We start from the raw sequence: 21,704 nt of genomic DNA, 5'->3' as shown, positions 1-21,704 counted from the left end.
ATTTCTTATACTTCTATTAGCAGGTTCAAGATTAAATTGTGTGGTGATTTATTTTGAATGTGTTTTTTCTGGGACGTCCGGACTTACTACGGTTTTAAACATCACCCTGATTGCAAAATTTATTTTAAATCTTAGACAAGGCACCAAAATGGCAAAAAATTTAAATATTATATGACCAAGTTGATACAGCTCAATTATTTTGTGTCTAAGCTAAATTGAAAAATAAACTTGTTTAGCCATAATTGTGGTCCAATACATTTAAATTATAGCAACTTGTTGGGACCCGAATTAAACTAAAGGCAAATAAATCACATAAAACAAAATATCCCATAGTTAAAAAAAAAAAATACAATAGATCAAGAAAATTGAACATTGATAGCAACTATATCAGGAACAGTGTATATTTGACCCACATAACCTAAGAAATATTTTAAGCCGGAATTTAGAAACTGTAGCTATTTCTAAAAGCTGTGAATAAAAATTTGAAAAATATTCTATTTCCTTTCTCACCACCGTATATTTATAGTGCTAACATAATAAGAAAATGACGAGAGTTAATAAAGAATGGCCAAAATCAAATTTTCGCTTTTAACTCAAAAATAGGAGAAGATTGAAAATTTTTTATCACCCCATTGAACTTGCCTTCAAAAAAACACCGAGAATGCTCTATTCGTTCTTTTTTAGGGTTTATTTCATTAGCCTAAATAGACCTCGAAATTTGTCTACCCTATACCGGATTCGATATGAATATTTTAGGAAAACTTTACTTTTAGTGTACTATTACATATACACATAAAGCTGGATACCTAGGTAAGGTCTCTCGTTAAGTTGAGTCAAATCAAAATATTTTATTTACAAATTAAACCACCTATATTTCATTTAATTTTCTATGAAGGTATTCCTATATCGATTTCCGTACTTTTTTAGATTACTGACGTACGAAATTTAACAGATATTCCTCTATGCAAATAGGTAACTCTGAATTAGATTAATTTATAGGACAATGCTTTTTAGGCACCAATTTTCATTTTTATTTTAAATGTTTTTCGTCTTCCAAAATTATACATTAACTAAATTTTCTTTCCCTCATTTGTCAAATTCGGATATTACCACAGTGTATTATTTATACAGAGAAACACATCTGCCTTTGAAGGAACCCAAGATTTTTAATAAATTGAAAAAACTGATACTTTCAACTTTGTGTAAGGTACTATAAAAATCCTGTTACAAAACAAACATATATACACATAACGTCTTTGTGTTGCCTTTCATTAGAAGTTAATTTCAATTATTGTTATGCGTGGCGTAACTTTTGATTTAAATATATGATTAGAATGATAAACACCCGTAGGTGTTTGAAAATCTATTACCAATTTATAGACAGGAACATTGCAGAAAATATACATAGACGGCCACAAGCTCCACATAAATTCGTTTAAAAATAGAAAAAAATATTTTTTATGAAAATGCTGGAACACAACAAATATTGTTTTTTGTTGTGCGTTTTTTAACGTAACTAACTTGTATATAGGGTTATGCCTATAATAAATTCATGTAACATACCCGTGTCAAATTCACCAATTATTGAAATATCGCAATATGACAATTACAGTGGCCCGGTAGATCACCTGACCACACCCCTATGGATTTTTTTTCATGAGATTTTCTCAAACACAGGGTGTATTTAAATAAATCCAACAATATAGAAGAGTTAAAAAATAAAATTGTTCAAGAAACTTAACAAATACGTTCCCAAGCGATAGAAACAATCCTTAAGGTGTTTGAATTTGCCCACTGGCTGGTTAGTTCAAGTTAGAATTATGTCAACGGGGCATGAGTTCAAACGTTTAATACATTAAATTATAGTAGTTATAGTGTTATTTTTTAAGTATTAATACATTTGTAGTTTTATTATTATTTTTATTGTTTTGTGATTTGTTTCGAAAACTATTGAATTTAGACACGGATATGTTACATGAAACATATTCGGAATTTCTCAAAAAACTCAAAAACGGTACGTTGAATGGAAAAAGTTTCAAATGAAAGTTGTCGGATAAAGAGAGGGACATGTCACGAAGATAGTGTCTTTTAGCAAAAAACGTCATTTTTTTCAAGAGCAATTTTTTTTTCAAATGGCAATCCCGTATTTTTTTTACAGTTCCTTATAAATCTTCAAAAAATGAATATCTTTTATTTGAACAACTTTTTATTAGAAGTTTTTCTGCAGAATTATCTTTAATTTTTGTCCCATGTTTGAGATAGTCGAAATTATGGCATCTTTTTTTCTAGAAAAGTTTTGCCATGCATATTCTGTTTAAAACTCAACAATCTTTCTATCTAATAAAAAAAAAATATTTTTAAAAATGTTTTTTTAATTTAGCAAAACAATTTAAAATCCTGATTTGAGAAACTTATGGAAACAAATATTCAAAAAAATGCCCTTCCTATTCCAAACACGTCTCAACTCCTATACGAATAGAATTGTTTACTCTGCGCAATATCTTCCCGTTTATCAATTGACACGCATTTTCAATTCTCCTTTTCATGTCGTGTGCAGTTGTTGGTACTTCTGCACAAACTTTGTACTTAAAAAAAACCCAGAGGGAAAAATATGGTAAGGTCAGATCAGGGGACCTAGGAGGCCAGTTTACTGAACTGTCTTATCCAATCCATCGATCTGGACGCATTTCATCCAAAACCTCATGAGACGGTCTCGAAAAATTGACTGGACAGCCGTCATGCTGATACCACATCACCCGTCTAATCAATAATGCAAGTGGAACATTTCCTAACAATTCCGGAAGATTATTATGCAAGAAATTGCGGTACATTTCTCCATTCAAGTTTCCTTCAATGAAGGAAGGTCTAATTAAATATTCTCCAATAGTACCGCACCATACATTCACTGCCATGATCTTTGTTGTTCAACTTCTCTAAGCCAGTGTGGGTTTACACCACTACAAAAATGCAGATTATGGCGATTCACTTCACCATGGTGCAGTGGATGTGGATTCATTTGAAAACAAAACGTTGAAGAAGAAATTCGCATTTTGATTTAATTGCTGCTTTGCCTAATTACAAAAATTGACTCAGTTTCCAAAATCACGCCCATGGAGTTCCTAATGTAAAGAGATGTGGTAAGACTGGTATTTATTCACTTTTAAAATTCTTTGAACACTTGATATTCCTGAGTCAGCAGCAATTTGACGAGGACTTACATGGGAATCGAAGGCAACAGCTGCAAGAACTGCTATTAGATTGCCTTCATGTGTTGCATTTCGGGAGCGATTGCTTTTTTGTGCTTCCAACGGTTTTCGTTTATTTGAAATTTTTAATGACACTGTTAAAATTCTTCCAACAGGGAACTTTTTCATTTATAAATCTTTCAGCACACAGTTCTATTGCTCGACTAACATATCTTCCAGCCTTTTCATAAATAAAAACCAGTTCTAATTTTTTCATCCAAAGTGTAGCGATCCATTTCAATTATCGAATTTTGAAGCGAAAAGAATAATTCTTTAATAAATTCACACAAAATAATTAGATTGAATGTTGAAAAAAGAATATCGATTTCCTTTAAACCTTGCTATAAGGTAGACTCTAACAAGAGAAAATTTAAGAAATTATATTTTTTTATAGAAATATTTTTTGTTTATTAGATAGAAGGATTATTGTGGATTTTAAACAAAATATGAATTGCAAAACTTTTTTAGAAAAAAAATGCAATAATTTCGGCTATCCCAAGTATTGGAAAAAATCAAGAATAACACCATAACAAAACGTCTAATAAAAAAATTGTTCAATTTAAAGATATTCATTTTTTGAAGGTCTATAAAGATCTGTAAAAAGATTCGTGGTTGCTATTTGGAAAAAAATTGCCGTTGAAATGATGTTAAAATTACTTTTTGGCTAAAAGTCACTATCTTCATAACATGTCCTCCTCTTTACCGGACAACTTTTATTTAAAATTTTTTTCATATAACGTATCGTTTTTGAGCAAATTTTAATCACAGCTTTAAATAGAACACCTTATATACATATGTATGTCTTTTACATAAAAAAAAAACACAATTAAATACAATATTTAACGTGTTGTAACATTTTAATTAAAAACAGTTCCTTCAATTTTTAACGAATTTATGCAGGACTTTTGGTTCTCTATATGTAAGTAAGAGTAGTAAGTTAAAAGAGACGATTAATGCTCTCCAATTACTATATGAATAAACATAATTCGGTGAAAATCAGTGGCTTATTAGTATCAACCAAAAAATTGAAGAACAATGTATTAGTTGTTTTTTTTATTAAATGGATCTCTTGGAAAAATTTTCTTTGATGATTTTGTTTCACGACCGTGTGCAAAGGAGATATGGATGGAAAAAAATAAGATTGGAGCGCTAACGAGATATATCAATTTAATTAGGAGTAGTTGAGTACATTTATGAAATTATTAAATCCAGGCCGATTTATTAAACTAATGAGCGACCTAACAAGCAAAATAGTTATAGTATAATTTTTATAATGCAATACGTATATAAAGCAAGTTCTTCTTTAACCCGGAACATAAGACTTTAGCTGTTGAAATTTTAATCCCACGGTAGATGCCGTTTTACTCGAATTAGTTATTCAGCTGTGATACTTTTCATAATTAAGATCTGAACTTCTGCTAATTTTCCAATTAGGCAAACAAAGGTTTGCAAAAATGTTTATCGCCCGCATAACCTGCGTGCGATAAGTCTTGCAGCGAGCACATTAGTTTCAAATTTTTTACACCGACCCATGTCTATTTCGTTTACGCGAGATAAAACTTTTAACTGCATATGTGCGGTGAAATGCTATTTTAAACTCGCCAATGCGTGTGGCAAAGTAACTTTATTGAACGCTAAGTGTCACTTTAATACTTAGCCAGTGAAAGTGTTATTTTATAGCCTGGGTAGTAATAGTGCCACTTTACGGCCTGTTTTACGTTAGCCTTTAACTTATAAGTTTAAGCTACTTTAAATTATATGTTTTATTTAGCAAAAATTCAAATTCGTCGTCTTAGCTTATTACATCTCCGCGGTGGGAAATTCGCTATATTTATGCTTTGTTGAATAAATTTGTTAATAAACAATTTTATTAACAGACCAAGTTGTAATATCTCAAAACAGATATGTTTAAAAATGAAAATAACTCAAAATTAGGCTTTAAAGTATTTTCCCTTAAAGACTTCTCATACACCGTTACTATTTAATTTAGTGCGTTCTAAGGCTATTAGTTTGATGATTAATTTTTCATGGTTTTTGAAATTACGAAAACCACATGAAAACGACACTAACGCCGTGGCAAAAGAAGATATTTGATAAATATTAGTGTAATTATTAAGAGCGATTATTGTAATATTACGACCGTGCCGGCGACTTGAATTACCATTTTTGTAATCAAAAAATAGAAATTTGAGTATTTTGGATTTTGTAAAGTAGGACTTCGAACAACCGAAATATTGCGAAAAAAACCTCTTTTCAATTTCACAAACGCTCTCGAAACCCATAATAAATCGATCATCTATCTTTTACAGTTCCAACTTCCCGACTGTTCCAATATATCAATTGCAAATTTAAATCGCCGTAGACCAAACGCAAAAGCATAAATTGTCTCGTAACTGCAATTTAAGTCTGTAATAGTTGTAAAAAGAAATGTTAAACGCACAGGTTACTCTATTATTGTACGGCATTAACTGAAAGGTCACATTCATTTTATGTAAAACTTTGTTGTTGCGCTACCAACCGACATTAAATTGCATATAATGTTACTTTAATAACACAACCACGTCACAAATTGTTTTCAAAAAACGTTTATTTTTCGCTTGATTTTTCTAATAGTTGCAAAGTCTTTAATTGGGGTGCAAAACATAAACATTTACATTCGAGTTTATAAATAAAAACATTAGTATAAATAAGACCCAGTAATAGTGGTAATCAAAACTGTTCTATTATTCCAACCATTACTTACATAACTTATATCAGATGATTGAAAATTCAAGGTTTTTCCATGTTTGCTTTCTATCAGAGTAAATTGTTGAATGGTGGTGCTTTATTACCCAGTTTCTTAAATAAAATATTGTTTAGTTAGGAAACCAGGCGCCATTCTCTATAACAAATATATCGAATTTTCGAACAAATAGAGGCCTCAGATTCCTCAGAATTTTCATCACATTTCCATGTTGTTCTTAATCAAAACATATTGACACCCATAGACTCTTGTATTTGTTTTGCTGTTATTTGCATTGTTAGTTTGCATCAGTTGACAGTCAGTGAATATGGAACTGCCACCAATTCTAAAATAACATACATAAATCGACTGTTTGTCGACAATCCTAGAAAATTTGCCAATGAAATTTGAATGCGTGAGTTTGTGTGAATTTATCATTCCTTATTATCCTATTCACAGTCCATCATCAACATCCCTTGTTTAATTTATGCCAAAGGGATAAATTTAAGTAAAAAACAGGATTCGAAGTTCACTTCATAGAATTTACCTTTAATCTTTGTGGCGCTCCCATTAAATTTTATCATTTTGTGGGTATCACCGTAACAACATGTCTAACCGAGTATCTGATCTAAATAGCCAGCGGGCATAAAGACTTTATATCCCACAAATTCTTCATCGGCCCTCTGACACTATAGTACAGCGCCTATTCAACTTCAGTCAACAATATTGGTTCATTACCAAAGTGGTCGTGTACAAATTGTTTTCCTAGTGATATAAAAAAAAACGTTAATTCAGATTTCATGTTCTTTTTTAAATATTATTTGGTCAGTATGTAATCAGAAGATGGGAAAGCCGTGCTACACAATCACATAGGCATACCATATTCATACCAGATCAATTAGGCAGGTAATGCTCACAACGCCAAGGACTCAGAAACCCTTTTTTTGTTAAATCCGTGACAAAATTAGACTTATGTTTAACATGAGTTAAGCAATTTTTATAGTATGAGGGTACGTACACACTTCGAACTTAAAATACAGGACCGTACGAAACGTACAAAAAAAACGCATAGGTGGTGGAATTCTTAGACTCGAAGCATTGAAGACTTATCACCTATGATCGCACGTGATTGGGATACCAATTAAATGAGATCCTCTTTAAAATCAAAAAAAAAATCAGGCCTGTACTGGCAAAAAAATGAATCGATACCGGTGTACTCAGCGCTAAATGTCGTATGGAGGGAGTGAGGCATTCATCGTGCTGAATGGAAAAACTGTGTGATTTTTTTGTTTGTGAAACATTTTTGAATCAGCCAGGTATTTGTTGATAACAATAATATGTGTGTGTTTCGATCATAAACTACATAAACATCAAATATAGTTCCATAAACACATTTAGATGAGTAAACGCTACGTAACGTAAATGATATGCATGTAGCTTTGTAATTATAGTGTCTGTATTTTACGTTAATATCCGAAGTAAACTAACGTTTAGTCATGGTACATATAATATATGGTTACAAAGCTCATAATAAAACTACAAATAGCGGACTGATGGACTTAAAAAACCAACCGAATTAGAACAAATATTTTCTATCCATAACCACCCTGCTGGCAGGTTGATTATCAGCTTCGTAACTAGATTGTTAAGGTCCCCTTTTCTCTTTAGTTTCGGATGCGATTAGTACAGTTTCATGTATAATTAGAATAGAACATTTTTAAAATGGTTTCCATTATGACTTCTACTAATTAAGGAATAATAGTTCTGTGTGACGAGTGGGATTTTGCGAGACGAGCGCATGTCGAGGTTACGTAAACTAATATTTCTTAATGAGTTTCATAAATTGCACATTGCAGTTTAACTGTATAAAGACGAAATAAAAATAAAATTGAGTAAATTTAAATACATTCAAGCTGTGCCGTGTATCTTCCGAACTACAGCAACCATTGTTGTGACTTGTCTCATTGTTATCTGAGTTATGAAACTAAGGTACCAAGTTCTATTTTATATCTAGTTGTAAAGGAAAACCGGTTTGGCCATTGGGTCTGATTACAATAATCGGAAGAAGTACGGTCACTTTTTTGGTCAACTGGAAAATCTAGAAATTAGTTTTACTCTGTTGTTTTAACTGGTTCAAACGACCAAATATAAGCTTTTTTAATTCTGAATACATTATCGTATGACTATCAATCTGATTATGAGCAACATTACCGTATTGCGACGACCATTTTTTCTCTGCTGGGTTAGCTACTGAATGTACACAAATATCGTCCAGAATAATCCGAATCACTCTGTCTTTTTGATTATCTTAAAATTACCCGGTGCCTCAAATTTAAAACTGCTTTTGAGTTTTTACTCAGAAAAAAATTATACAATACACGTATTATAAGGCCATTGGCGTACTGGACCAATGCCAACTTGTCGTTTCGTTTCTCGTTTTGCAAGCTTAAGTTCGTGTACCAACGTACCGTATTATGAAACTTGTATCGTAATGTATTATTATCAAACTACCTACGTCAATGTGTATGAAATTAATGCATGGTTTATTAACTCCGTACTACTTTATCAATTTACACTGATTTAAATCGTAAGTTCATAAATGAATTAAGTCTCACTTAAACTACATGCGAATTCTAAATCGATTTCCATTGTAATATAAATTAGTAATTAAACATTTTCGTGTTTGTAAGCTTTCACATGGCTGCCAAATTATGCAATAAGCATTGTTAACTGTGAATATTTTTCCCATTATAAGTCATAACTTTATGTCGTATGATCCGATCAGAGTCTAAGAGAGAACCCATGGCGATTACTTGCTGATAGAATGAAAACCCTGCTACAAATTTATTTAAATGTATTCGTGTTAAAAAGCCACTTTTCTGACCTTGAAGACTCCAGTTTGACTTAGCAACTATTTAGAAATAATGATACTCCTGATACTGGTTTATTTATAAACTCGCCATAAAACTTGGATATTAACAATAAGATAAAAATATTCTCGGGTCGTTTATCTGGCCGCTGTGGTAATAAGTTTTAACGAACGAGATGAAACGTAATATCTATACTATTTTGATTTGTAGACTTGTTTTTATCCCAAAATAAGTGGTACGAAATGTAGTTGTTGGACCCAGTTAGGTGGAAATTTACAAACTTTTAGTCTTAGACGTTTGATTTTTTTTTTTTTACCAACAATTACAAATTTTACCAAATAAGGCACCCACCTGCGTCGAAAGTAATAATTTACCTACACCGAAACTATTTTTTGTTGTTTACATCACGATTTAGCAAACGATGGTTCTTTAAGATCGCCTCCATTTTGCCAAAACTGGAAGACCCATCTCTCATAGATAATGTCACAGGACTTTTTGCGAGTTGAACATGTCATAAATAAAGCTGTTGAAGGAAATAAGCAGGTACTTCCATATCTTTTCTTGGACGGTATAATTGGACCCTCTTTGGGTGATTTTCATATTTTCCTGCCATATAATATACCTACATTGCCCATGAGGATTTTTTATATTGCACGAACATTGATGCCATTATAAATTGTGTAATATTGATTTATTTTGTCAATAATACGAAAAGAAAACCGAGCTTTATACGAGGCCACACAAAAACATGGCTATAAATAAGAATAACTTCTAAGCAAAAACAAATTCCTTTAAAAAAAGTTGCTTATTTTTATTTTGCAGGGTATTCAGTTTTTTTTATTCTATAAATTAGGAATAAATATCACACTTTTTTTATTCGTCGGCTTGAAGTTATTGTTAAGAGAGTTTTTGGGTGCGATAAATACATTTAAAATCTTTGTTTCAGGCTAGTTGACCAACACCACTTTTGTTTTAGCGAGGTAAAAAAAATCAAACCTACTCTTCATCAGCCCTAATAACTTCAATATTTTTGCGCATTATAATGCGCTGAACTCTTATATAACAGAAAGATATCCTACAGAAGAACTCGTACCTCTAACCATTTTCGGAATTTTCAACTAAATTTTCCGGTGCACCGAACAGCCAATAAGCTGTTCGTTATTAGTCACAACTGATTATCGATGGTGGAAATGCCAGTAAAAATGTCAAAAGTCTCCCCCCGGTAATGCGGACAGTTAATGATGGCATTCATAAGTTCTTCGCACTACACCGAAAAGCGTGGTCAAAAATATCTCGTAAATGGTTGGAGATGATAGTTTTTGTGCGGAATACATTTTTGTGTAGAAAATTTAAGAATATAAGAGTTTTTAAAAGTCTGGAAGGTAACGGCACTGATTAAAAAAAAGCTCGGTAAGTTTTTTGTTTCCTCGGTGAGGCGCACGTGGTGCCGATCATTGTTTTTGGGACAACGTGTACACATACTTGCTTCCCGAATTCCTCAAGTACAAAGTGTTATGTGTCGAATTTGTGCCATAACTGCCTTATAATTCAGTGCCCTCGAAATATGCTGACAGTCGATCAACAAAATTTACGAGTTTCTGCCCTAAGCCAGAACAAACCAGGTTCCACTTCGTGTTCTCGGACCTACAGACATATTAAATTATGCATTACCGGCTATTATTATAACTATGCTGGTACGACGGGATTGAACGCATTATCATGCCTTTAAAACGAGCCACGATTATCTACACGTCCAGTCCCAACCATAATACAAAGTAATAAAAACAACACATCCCGCATTAACAGAAACGACTTCTAAAAATAACCTTAAGCACTGTCAACATTCTGTCTACATTGTCTTTATGTGACCTTGCCTGGAGCCCTAATAATGGTAAGACTATGGTATTACATTGGACTTCGCTAAACAAATAATGCGTGAATGTTTCGTTTAATTTAAAAAATAAAGCGTAGGTGTATTCATTCACCATCAAGGTAGCCACAGGCTCTTCGGAAAGACTAAAGACTATAAGATATTCAAAGCTTTGTTCATATATTCACATTGTTTTTTTTTTTTTCATTTTAATTTGCACGCACATTTTTTTTGCGTAATTAAAAAAAAATCATGTAGGCATTGAAACATCAGACGAAATGCATACATTCGCTTGTTTTCAGTTCTCAGGCTAATATTCCATGGAATAAACGCTCTGCATTTAGGATTCACCGTCTACTGAGATTTTTTTCTAATTATTATAATTTATGTAGTTTACAAATTATTGATGATGGGCTTCAATGAGTTTCAACTTTCGTTTAGACGTATTCCATTCGTCATTATCAGCTGGATAACGAATAATTAGTCTTCAAATGGAGCTTTCCATCCTGGGCGGTAAACCTGTCCGGTCAAAAAAAAACCTTCTTTCCCTCCATCTCTTAATTAGACGAAGTGGTGTACTTCTCGGCATTGCAATAAGCTGATTGAGAAGTGGATGCATACGACAACATCTAGAACTTGACTTTAACTAGGTCACAGTGTACTTTGATATTTCTTTCTTTTTCGAAACACGAACACAAAAAAATTAAAAGTTATTTATTATATTTTATATATGTATGTATTACAGAGGGTAATTCACAGTGGGTGTCCTATTAAATGTTGTTTACGAAGATCTAATACAGCTAGAGATCTGAAATTTTGGGACGCCGATGTAAAGAAGCTTCAGCTGTTCAATGCCGTTGCGAGATTGCCAGATCTGTGTGTAACTGACAACAACTTTGTTATTTTAAATGGCACACCCTCTATTTTATTACATTTTCGAATTCCTCGGATTATTTAAATAAAAAAAAAATTAATAATATGATAATATAGCAATTTTTTATATAACCTTTTAAACGATGGACGTGCTATTAGGAATAATGTAAAATGATACACGATCGATATAGTCATTATCCGCCTCGTAATGTTAACAATTTCAGCAGGAGTATAAATATTATTGTCAAGCGTTATACATTTATTGCCTTATTCTGCTGCACCTGGGGCGTCATATCTTAAAACCCAGAAATCCGTCAGGTGATTTACTTTTAATGGCATATTTTCACTTAAAATGGCATTGACGTTTACTGTTATTGACACATGTCAAAGTTGTGATGTCATGATCGTCTTCTCAAAAATAAGACAGACTATATGGCACGCCTTCAATGAACGGTACTCAATGTTGAATACATTTATAGTACTTCAGTGAATTTGGTTAAGCTCAACAAACAGCGCGGCGTGCGTAAATTCGTGATTTCTTCGTGTCAGTAATTGTTAATTTTGACTGCAACGAAAAAAAAATCCAAAATTATCTAGTGAATTTACATACAAAATTTGAAATTAATTCACGTCTTGATATTAAATAGATCAAATTATATCTAAGTAACAACTGTAATAACGACCGCGATTAATAATGGGACATTTAACACCTGAGTCTAGTGAACGCGTTAAATCGAGATTAGTAATTCTTACTCTGCTTGGGGCCCGTTTTTGGATTCAAAACGCCACATGTCACCAATCAAAACCTTTATAAATGACAGATACTGATCACGTGGCAATCATATTGTCTGTACTCTATTGGTTGACCGCACAGAGTCGCGTGCAATTGCGCTCTACTTGTTAATTTTTTCTATTAAATGTGTTAATTACATTAAACATGTTAATTAAAAATTAAGTTAATCTGTATGTATCTGTTTAATGAGGCTGTCCCTCTTAGTGAAAACGTTAATACGAAATACAATGTTTGTGAATTTACAACTTGATCACTCTTACGGTCGACTTCCCCTTGCGAAATGCGTCTTGATGATTGGATAAAACTGAATCCATCTCAAAAAGGTAAATTAAAGATTTTAATTTCGTGAGATGGTGGATATATAGATCTGTAGTTTGCTCCCAGATCACTCTCCTTACGAGCAACTTTAGTCAGGGAATTCGTGAGTAATTATGGCAAAACTTGGCTAGAAGCGCGTTTAGAGGCTCTTTTTATCATTTGCTTATTTCCTATTAATGTTCTGAAGGGTCGTGGATTTAGCACCGACACGTTAACAGGCGATTTTACAATAATTTCTAAAACACAAACAAGTGATGTGTAATAATAGTAAAATTCAACAAATGGGTATTGTTTACCAACATAACAACAATACATAACAATCTACAAATATCTAGATATAGAATTTTATCGTCGTCATAACTTTAAGTGATTTTCTTATATTCCTATTCAATGCATGCGTCATTCATCAAAATTCTTTCTTGGGTATCTCAAGTGCTTAGCCCCGATAATTGATTTTTAGGTGATAATTCAGTTTTGTCAGTTGTGTCGAGCTGAAGTGGAGCTAATCTTTCGATCACAATAAGAAATATGTTCCAGCAAACATTCAATTATAGCAATTGATCAGTCATTTACGTGTATAGTTGGGAAAACAACCTGCTTTTAAGTCGAAGTGTATTAGATGAATAAAAAATAAGATAAACATTCTGAAAGTGCAACTTGCATCAACCCGCCGTGCTCTGGGATTATTCTCTATTCTTTGCGCGGTATGTATTACATAGAATTTAGCATAACATGATGATCATTGCTATCACAATACCGTTAAAATTGAGACGACTTTATTAATAAATTTTGGGGTTCTTAATGAAGGGAATAAAACGATATAAACTGGTGACTTCTGTGGCCCATTTCAACTTATGTTCCATTAATGAGTCTGCAGCTCGTCTAAAGCGCAATTATTGCCGTGCAATTATCAACCTCATCTGCAATTATTGATAGGTGGCCGGCAATTACTTCTGTAATTTTTTTTGGATAACTGCTATTCCTAAATAGACAGTTTAATACATTTTTACATTAATATATTCATATACAGGGTGTTTCCTAACTACGTGTAAAAAATTTAAAGGCGTAATCCTCGACTGATTTTGAGTCAAAAATGTCTAATAAACATATGTCCGCAAATGTCTTGTTTCCAAGATACAGGGTGTTGAAATGTGACAAGAAAAAGAGATTTTATTTCCAAAATGACTCAATTTGGGTGTTTGAATTTTACCATCAGCAAGGCCGTAAACAAAAACCATATTGGCCATTTCTTGATTAGTGTAATTAGGCATTTGAAAAATTTTCAAAACTGAGGTATAATCTGATTTTTGGGACACAGAACTAAATTCTTTCACTTTAGAGACTGAAACACCAAAATAACATTGACTATCTTGTTTATAGTAGTGGAAGTAGCAAAAAAAACTAACAATAAACAAGTTAGTAAATACCACCAAACCTTTAGAAACCTTTAAAACCTTTTTCAACGTCTTTCAGTCAACACCCTGTATCTTGGAAACAAGACATTTTCGGATATATGTTTATTAGACATTTTTTACTCAAAATCAGTAGAGGATTACGCCTTTAAATTTTTTACACGTAGTTAGGAAACACCCTGTATAGAAGGAGGGAAATATTCGTTCTAATTGGGTAATCGCTGATTCCTCGCAATAAAAAGGTACCAGTATTGCATTGTTCACATATCAAATTTAGCAGATAAATGAAACGTTTGCTTTAATTTGTTGGTGGTTGGTTCTGCCTGGAGTATCAATGAGATATAATTCGGGTAAAAGAATATCCAATTAACAAATGAATGAAATTATCATTTTTATATTTATTTTTCTTGTAATATTGAAACTTTACGTTGAAACTGTCATATAAAGCAAGTAACATATCGCCAGAGAGATATTTTAGGGGGCGATAGTACTTTGCAAAATGATAGAAAACGATAATAGACCTACGGGCTAATATACACCGTTTTCGGTCTACAGGGTGACATATTTTCAATAGTTTTTGTAATTTTATTTTCGTTTAGATTTACTTTTATTTTAACAAATTTGATTAATTGTTGCGAACTGTGTCGGATGATTTTTTCCTTACTTCGTTTACATTCTTATTTTGCATCCGTAGATATTTTTACAAATTATACAAAATAGGTGTAAGATACGAAAATACTGCAAGATGCCAAAGAACTAAAAAAAAATGAAGGAGTTTACGTTTAATATCAGAATTCATATAGAGCGTCCCCAAAAAAAGATGAAGAGCGTAATATGCCACATGATAAAAAAAAAAACATATTGCCCTGTATATGGCTGGCGACAATTTTGATTTTTTTTTAGAGGGTCTTAAAGAAAGTAGGTGTACGAAAGTTCAAAAATTGAACTCGACGCATACATAAGAAAAGCTCGAAATACGAGAAAAAATATGAAACTTTGCCATTCTTTATATGGAAAATGGTGCGTTTGTGATCGTTGACCTATTAGTATTTTTTGTATAATTATGCAGAGCCCTGTCGCTTCTTTCTTGAAAATGTTCAAAGAGGCGGAAGGTATTCAATTTTAATCAATTTTCAAATATTAAGCTCTGGCATTTTGGGAATCCCAACAACAATTGGATTTATCGCCTCGATGAGCTTTATCAGTCCGCTCATCGAGATATCGAGTAATATTCACATTGGTTTTCGCGATTTTGGGAGATCCTCGAAATAAAAGCTCTGCAAGTTCTATTCTTAAGGTTCCACTCACCAATACTTTTTTCCCGTCATCCACATTTTTGCTATCTATGAACCCTTAGTCATCAGCAATATTTTCGATCAAAACGCGAGTAATAGCATTGGTTATCTCTTTGTGGTTGGTGTGTTTTCCATGAATTACTCTCGGCCCGAAAGGAAATATTCAATTAGACTAGAACTTTAAGCGGAAATGCATTGTTGTCTAATCTTGGAATTCCTATGTATAACTGTGATTTAAAGGTTAATTATTAAACGCATCTACTGGTCTGTAAACGTTCGTGGCACTCAGCCAGAACGATAGTAAGAACACTCTGACCACCCGAAATAATCAGATGTGTCGACCAAGTCACAGAACATTGTTACAACGTAGTGAAATTGATTAAATTGAGTCGCAATATTCGTACTAGACGAGTTTGATTAGGTAGGTCTCTAGGAAAGATCTGAAACTGAGTCTAAAGTATAGAGCTAATTTGTTGTAGTAAGGGAGAAATGATTAAAACGCCAATTTTAAAGGGAAAATACATTTAAAAACTTTAACAAGAGATTGGTTTTTCCTACGCCAATAACCAAAAAAAAAACAAAAAAAATTTGTAATTTTTTATATAAACTTTTTTATTTTTATATTTAGTTTTTAGCTTGATTTCAATATGCAAATATTTCTCAATTGTTAAAAAACAATTAATTCAAATATTCTTTATCATTTCAGGATAACCTTTCGCACGATCTCCTCCGGCCCTCTAAGAAGAAAATACTCCTCACTTTTTGAGTATAAAGTGCGCGTTTTCGTATATACCGGTACATTCCTAGCGCTAAGTGATAGTGGTTCAGCAAGTGGTTGTGCCAACCCTGCAGTGTTAAGGGAAGAAGCGGTTTCGCGATCACCGTTTTGAAAGAGTGTGAATGCGCCTGTGTTTCGGCACCCTCTGCTTCTCGTCGAGGCTCAACACGGCGTCCGACGAGGAAGCGGTTCACCAAGTGGTGATTTCGAACGGTGGTGAACACCCAGCGGTTTTTAGTGCGAGTCCAGAGGTGCATGGTGGCCGGGTGAACGGTGTGGCCAACATGGCGGAGGGTTATGGACATGGTACGATCGTGCCAGACTCGGAGGATCTATTGAAGTGAGTACAACCTTGACCTGAATACTACAAATAGGGATCTAACGTATGAATGGTCCATCGATGTGTGAAATATTTAGTGGCATAAGAATTCCACGAGTTTCGGCTGAGTTTAAACCAGCGACCAGCAACTTTCAACTATACCAGAGGTACAGGGGTTGCATTCACAGACCGCTGCATATCATAGTTTCACTAACACTTCAGAATCGTCCAATATGAAGTGTCATGGATTGACACCCCAACCTCTGGTATCAAGTCCATGTAACGCCCCAACATGTTGGGCATCCCTTAAGTTGATTTTGGTTTGATAAAGTGGAGATAGATGGCTTCACTTGTGCTGGGCTGAGGCTAGTTCAGATTAACGTACAGTACCGGCCAAAAGTGGATAAAATTTCAATAATTTGCTGTAGTTTTATACAGTGTCGTTCAAATTTAACACATATGTATGAATATAAGATAAGTGGTAAATTAATAATTCATTAAAAAAAAAAATTAAAACACCTTTATTCTAAGGAAACATAATTAACTTAAATTTTTACGCGAACGGAAGTGGAGAAATATTTATGAAAACGAAAATTATCAATGCATTCTTTCAATACTTTGTTGGATAACCTTTACTTTTAATGAATGTTTGGCATTTTTTGTTCATTGATCCTATCAGTTTTTCAATAACGTCTTCCGACATGTCACCCCAAGCTCGTAGAAAGGTATTGAATAAATCTTCTTTATTTTCAAATTGTTCCTCATTTTTATGTCTCAAATCAGCTTCAAGTTGGCCCTACAAGTTCTCCAAAGCATTGGAGTCGGCGCCCTGCGCTTGTTATTTTATTACCTCAACTTCTTCAACTTCCAAAAAATTCTTAATTAATTTGGCTATTTGCTTTGGATCATTTTCGTACATAAATTTCTAAGTTAAAGATAAGTTTGCCACAGCATATGATAATATTTTATTCCACAATATATCGAGCTTCATATGCCAGTCCATAATCCCATTAATTTGTAGTAGTGGTCCTACTCCAAGCCAAGAAAAACATCCCCAAACAAGGACGTCTCCTCTTCCTTCCTCCTCTTAAATTTTGTAGATGTGAGAAAGTTCTAAATTTTAGACTCAGATGGGCAACAACTAGTTGGGAGGAACCCCAATGAGACATTAAAAAAAAAAACATTACAGCCGACAGTGAAGGACGGAGAAGGTTCTGTTATGGTCTGGGGGTGCATGTCGGCAAAAGGTTCTGGGAATCTTCATTTCATTGGAAGCACCATGGACCAAAAATGTCTATTTAGATATTTTAAAGCTAAACTTGAAGCAAAATTGGGAATTCAAAGATCATTTAAATATTACCAGAACAATGGCCCGAAGCACAAGGCACTAAAAGTTAGACGATGGCTACTTTTTAATTGTTCTAAAGTAATAGTAACACCTCCCCAGAGTCCAGATCTAAACATAATTGAAAATTTATGGAGCCAGTTAAAAGTGGCAACACGAAAACATGAAATTCCTATTAGAGCCCAACTGAAAACTGTTTTAAGGACAGAATGGACAAAGATGCCAACAGAATAATGTGAGAAATTGGTAAAATCTATACCCGACCGTCGAAAAGACGTTATTAAAAATAAAGGAATTTCAACTAAGTATTAAATTAAAATTGAATATGGTTTAGAGTTGTAATTTGAATTGTGTACGATTTTCATTTTGAGGTGGAAAATTCATTTTCATGTTGTATTAGGCGTGTGTGGAGCTTTTGAACATTAAAAATTTTTTTAATTGTATTTAAAACACGATTTCATTTTCACGATATGTTTGTTGTCAGTTTCTACTTACTTTGTTACTTATACCAAATGAACTTAATGTACAAGTTTCACTTTGACTGACTGTAAGTCGAATGTTCCAGGGCAAATTTAAGTCTGACCTGTCTATTTTTTTTTAAATATGAAGGGTATTTTGACAGGTCTTCTAGCGTACAGTTTTTCTTGACACAAGGGTCTTCTAATTGATCTAACAGAAATCAAAATCTATGGGTAATCTTCTTTTATATCCTCAGCAGTTACATATAGATTTTTAACGCGCATATTCAAATTAACTTTTCTGCGGGTAAAGTTGTATTTCTGGGTCTTCCAGATTTAGGAACACCAGCAAGGGTCCCTTGACTTTCTATCATTTTAATTTAGTTGGAAACACCACTTCTATGCAAATTTAAATCCTTGACGATATCAATTTGTTTAATTTAATTAGACACATTCTTACCACGAGGCATTTTGTTGACTCTTTTAAATATGCTGCCAAAATCTGAATCTATTTAAGCGAACAAAACTCATAGAATGGTAAAGATAAGGAAAAGTTTTTTCATTTTTATCCGCTTATAATTAAAAACATTTTTTCCTATTATTTATAAAATTGTTTAAATTTTGTTTACATTCTTTCAGAAGACCGTTTAAAGGTAAATATTTTTCTGAAATAAAATAAAGCTTAGAACGCTTAATTAGAAAAAGAATGAACAGAATGTAAAAATGTCTCCATTTTTGGCCGATATTGTATGTAGGTTCATTCAGTAAATTGTCGGATATAGCGAATTTCATACCAGTGTTACATTCGTGTCGAGGTGACTCGTGAAGGTATTAGCAATATTGTCACTTGAGTGTACCAGAGACCATCGGGTCTCATTTCCACCAGCATTTTAGGAACGTTAAATGCTAACATCACCAAGCCATAACATAGAGAATTTCATTCACCACCTGTTCAATGCTAAAATCAGGTATTTCATGATTAAGTAACGTGGTGACCGCAGTAACAAACACTTGCAGAAATTTTACAACGGAGTCAGATAGATAGGTAGCGTTTGGTTACACCTTAACACTTGAAAATTATACAGGGTGTCCGGACATGGCATTGAAATATTTTGGGAGGTCATTCTGGAGGCTAAAATATTAAAAAAATGTTTTTCTAATCACGTCCCAAAAAACGCTTCGTAAAGGAGCTAGAACTTATCATTGTGGAATTCTGAAGATGGTCTTTTCGCAATATTTTCGAAACGCTCGCTATGAATGATCGCTCGTTACATCGAGTCCATTGTATTTCTAATATTCTTGTATGTAGACATATATATATATATTGAATAAAGAGCACATTTTACCTTTAAAAAAATTATGCATCATAAGAAAACATTAATGTATAAAAAAATCAAATATTTTTGTTGGTTTCTGTTTTCCATTTTCTAAAACATGATGTTGAATTCCTATTTGAATCATGCTTAAGGCTTGAACACATTTTTTGCCAATGTCGTTAAAACTAACAAATCGATTCACTTCATCAACTAAATCCAATGCAATCCAAGTCGTGGGCACTGTAGTAAAGTCTTCCTGATCATCAATCACATCAATTTCATCGCCTTCTGCGGCTCCGCAACCTGAAAAAACGATTTCTAAATCGGAAGGAACGTCAGCAACCACTAAGTCATCATCTACCGACACAAACTCATTTAAATCATCATTTGCAAACAATGTTACTGAGTTCTGCGTTCTTCAATCCTCCATGTCTGGTTTATTTTTTGGTTCTCGTAATTTTATCCATTCAACAAGTGGCAATTCGTCTTCATCAAACTCGTGGTATAATAAACCTGAATTTTTGTTACATATGATCGTTTACCAACATCGTTATTGCATCTAGAACTGTAACTTTTAGCAGTACGTTGTCATCTGGAGCACGAACTAATTTTGCAAGAAGTTGTTGCCTATAATAAACCTTTAAATAACGTATAACGTTTTGATCAATTGGTTGAAGTATGGCTGTTACAATCGGTGATAGGAACACCACTTCAATATTCTGCAACGTCAAAGACTTTAAGTGACCAGGACAATGATCTATTAAAATCAAAATTTTTCTATTATTCTTATATAGTGCTTTATCCCAATTTTCCAGAATATTTTTTTTATTTCTGAGGTCATCCGCATTCGGCCATTTGCAAAATAATTCACAAGAAGTTTATTAACGTTAGTATTGTTGAAACATCTGGGAAAAGTGGATTTACCAATAACAATAAGTTTTTTTTTCACACTGCTATTCAGATTTGCACACACAAAAACAGTTATCGTTCCTTGGGATACTTTTGATCCAGTCCAACGTTCACCTTTGAATTTCGAAGTTTCATCTGATGTCATTTTGAAAAATAAATCCATTCCATCCCCATTAAATATATCGCATTTATTATATTTTTGTCTCAGATTAGGCCACACACTATTGATCCAATCACTAGTAATTTCACTATGTGCATTTGCCGACATTCCCTGAATTTTCCCAGAACTAATGTTGTATTTTCATTTACATCTATCAAGCCGACAACGAGAAATACCGGAAGCTTCTGCATCATTTTCTGGATTGACATCCTCACGCATTCTCTTCAACTTTGCTGCTTTTTTTTCAGTTTTTTTTATGGAAAACCATTTTAGTGAGGGTTTGTCTACGTTTGAGTGTTTTGGTTCACGTAATCTTTTGATTTTTAACGAGATGACATGTTACATAGTTTTTCTGATTTTCATAGGGTGAAGAAAGTCGAACTTGGCAATGTATATTGAGAACAGTTGCACCATCTAAGAGTCATTTTACAATTTATGAATAATTTCTAGTTTTTCATCTAAAGTTTATGGTGTATGTTGAGATATTTCCATAATTTTTACTCAAAATTTTTAACACGCACTGACAAAAGGGTCCCAATTACAACATCCCTTGTGCGAATACTTCGAATATCTATTGAAAAATGAAAAATAGATGCAATTCCACCGCCTAACGACTGCTTTCTTTAAGTTTGATCTTTTATGCTGAGGGCTCGTTTGATATGTGGTTATCGAGCTTGCTGGGTACATCCAAATATTTATATGTTTATTTTTTCACATTAAGACTTAAAAACGTGCTCATTCTAAACGGTACTTCGTTGTACAGGGTGGCCCATTTAAAACAGTCCACTTGAAATATCTTGAATGGAAGTTTTTTCTTCAGAAAATCCCGAGACACGTCACTTTTACTTTTGAGGGGGACATGTTATCCTGATGTTTAAAATGGTTTTTTTACAATATTTAAAGGCGGAGCAAAAAAATTCAACATACTCGTAAAGAAAATTGAAATACCTTTGATTTGATGTGCCACTTGACGCTCCGTGCCATTTGAGATTCGTGAAGGGGTCGCCTCCCCTTTTAGGGG

The 21,704-nt window shown here is 33.2% G+C and overlaps 2 protein-coding genes across 4 annotated transcripts in view; one reads left to right on the top strand and one right to left on the bottom strand.

The window, feature by feature from the left end:
* The window catches only part of for (cGMP-dependent protein kinase for), a 132,049-nt gene that overhangs the window by 2,518 nt on the left and 107,827 nt on the right, over positions 1-21,704 (top strand). The window contains exons 1-2 of one of the 3 annotated variants that reach the window (XM_066281811.1): positions 13,268-13,395; positions 16,105-16,516. In XM_066281811.1, coding sequence (XP_066137908.1) covers positions 16,299-16,516 — 218 coding nt within the window. In that variant the 5' untranslated portion in view covers positions 13,268-13,395; positions 16,105-16,298. Of the gene's footprint in view, positions 1-13,267; positions 13,396-15,699; positions 15,820-16,104; positions 16,517-21,704 lie in introns of those variants that run through there. The other 2 variants (XM_066281810.1, XM_066281809.1) reach the window with 2 other exon arrangements.
* Drgx (Dorsal root ganglia homeobox) overlaps positions 1-21,704 on the bottom strand; it is a 190,060-nt gene that overhangs the window by 70,839 nt on the left and 97,517 nt on the right. The gene's annotated exons all lie outside the window — the stretch shown is intronic.

This window comes from Euwallacea fornicatus, chromosome 4, assembly GCF_040115645.1.
Source record: "Euwallacea fornicatus isolate EFF26 chromosome 4, ASM4011564v1, whole genome shotgun sequence".
Lineage (NCBI taxonomy): Eukaryota > Metazoa > Arthropoda > Insecta > Coleoptera > Curculionidae > Euwallacea > Euwallacea fornicatus.
The sequence above is the reverse complement of the archived record's forward strand: the minus strand, read 5'-3'. Positions and strand labels throughout refer to the sequence as shown.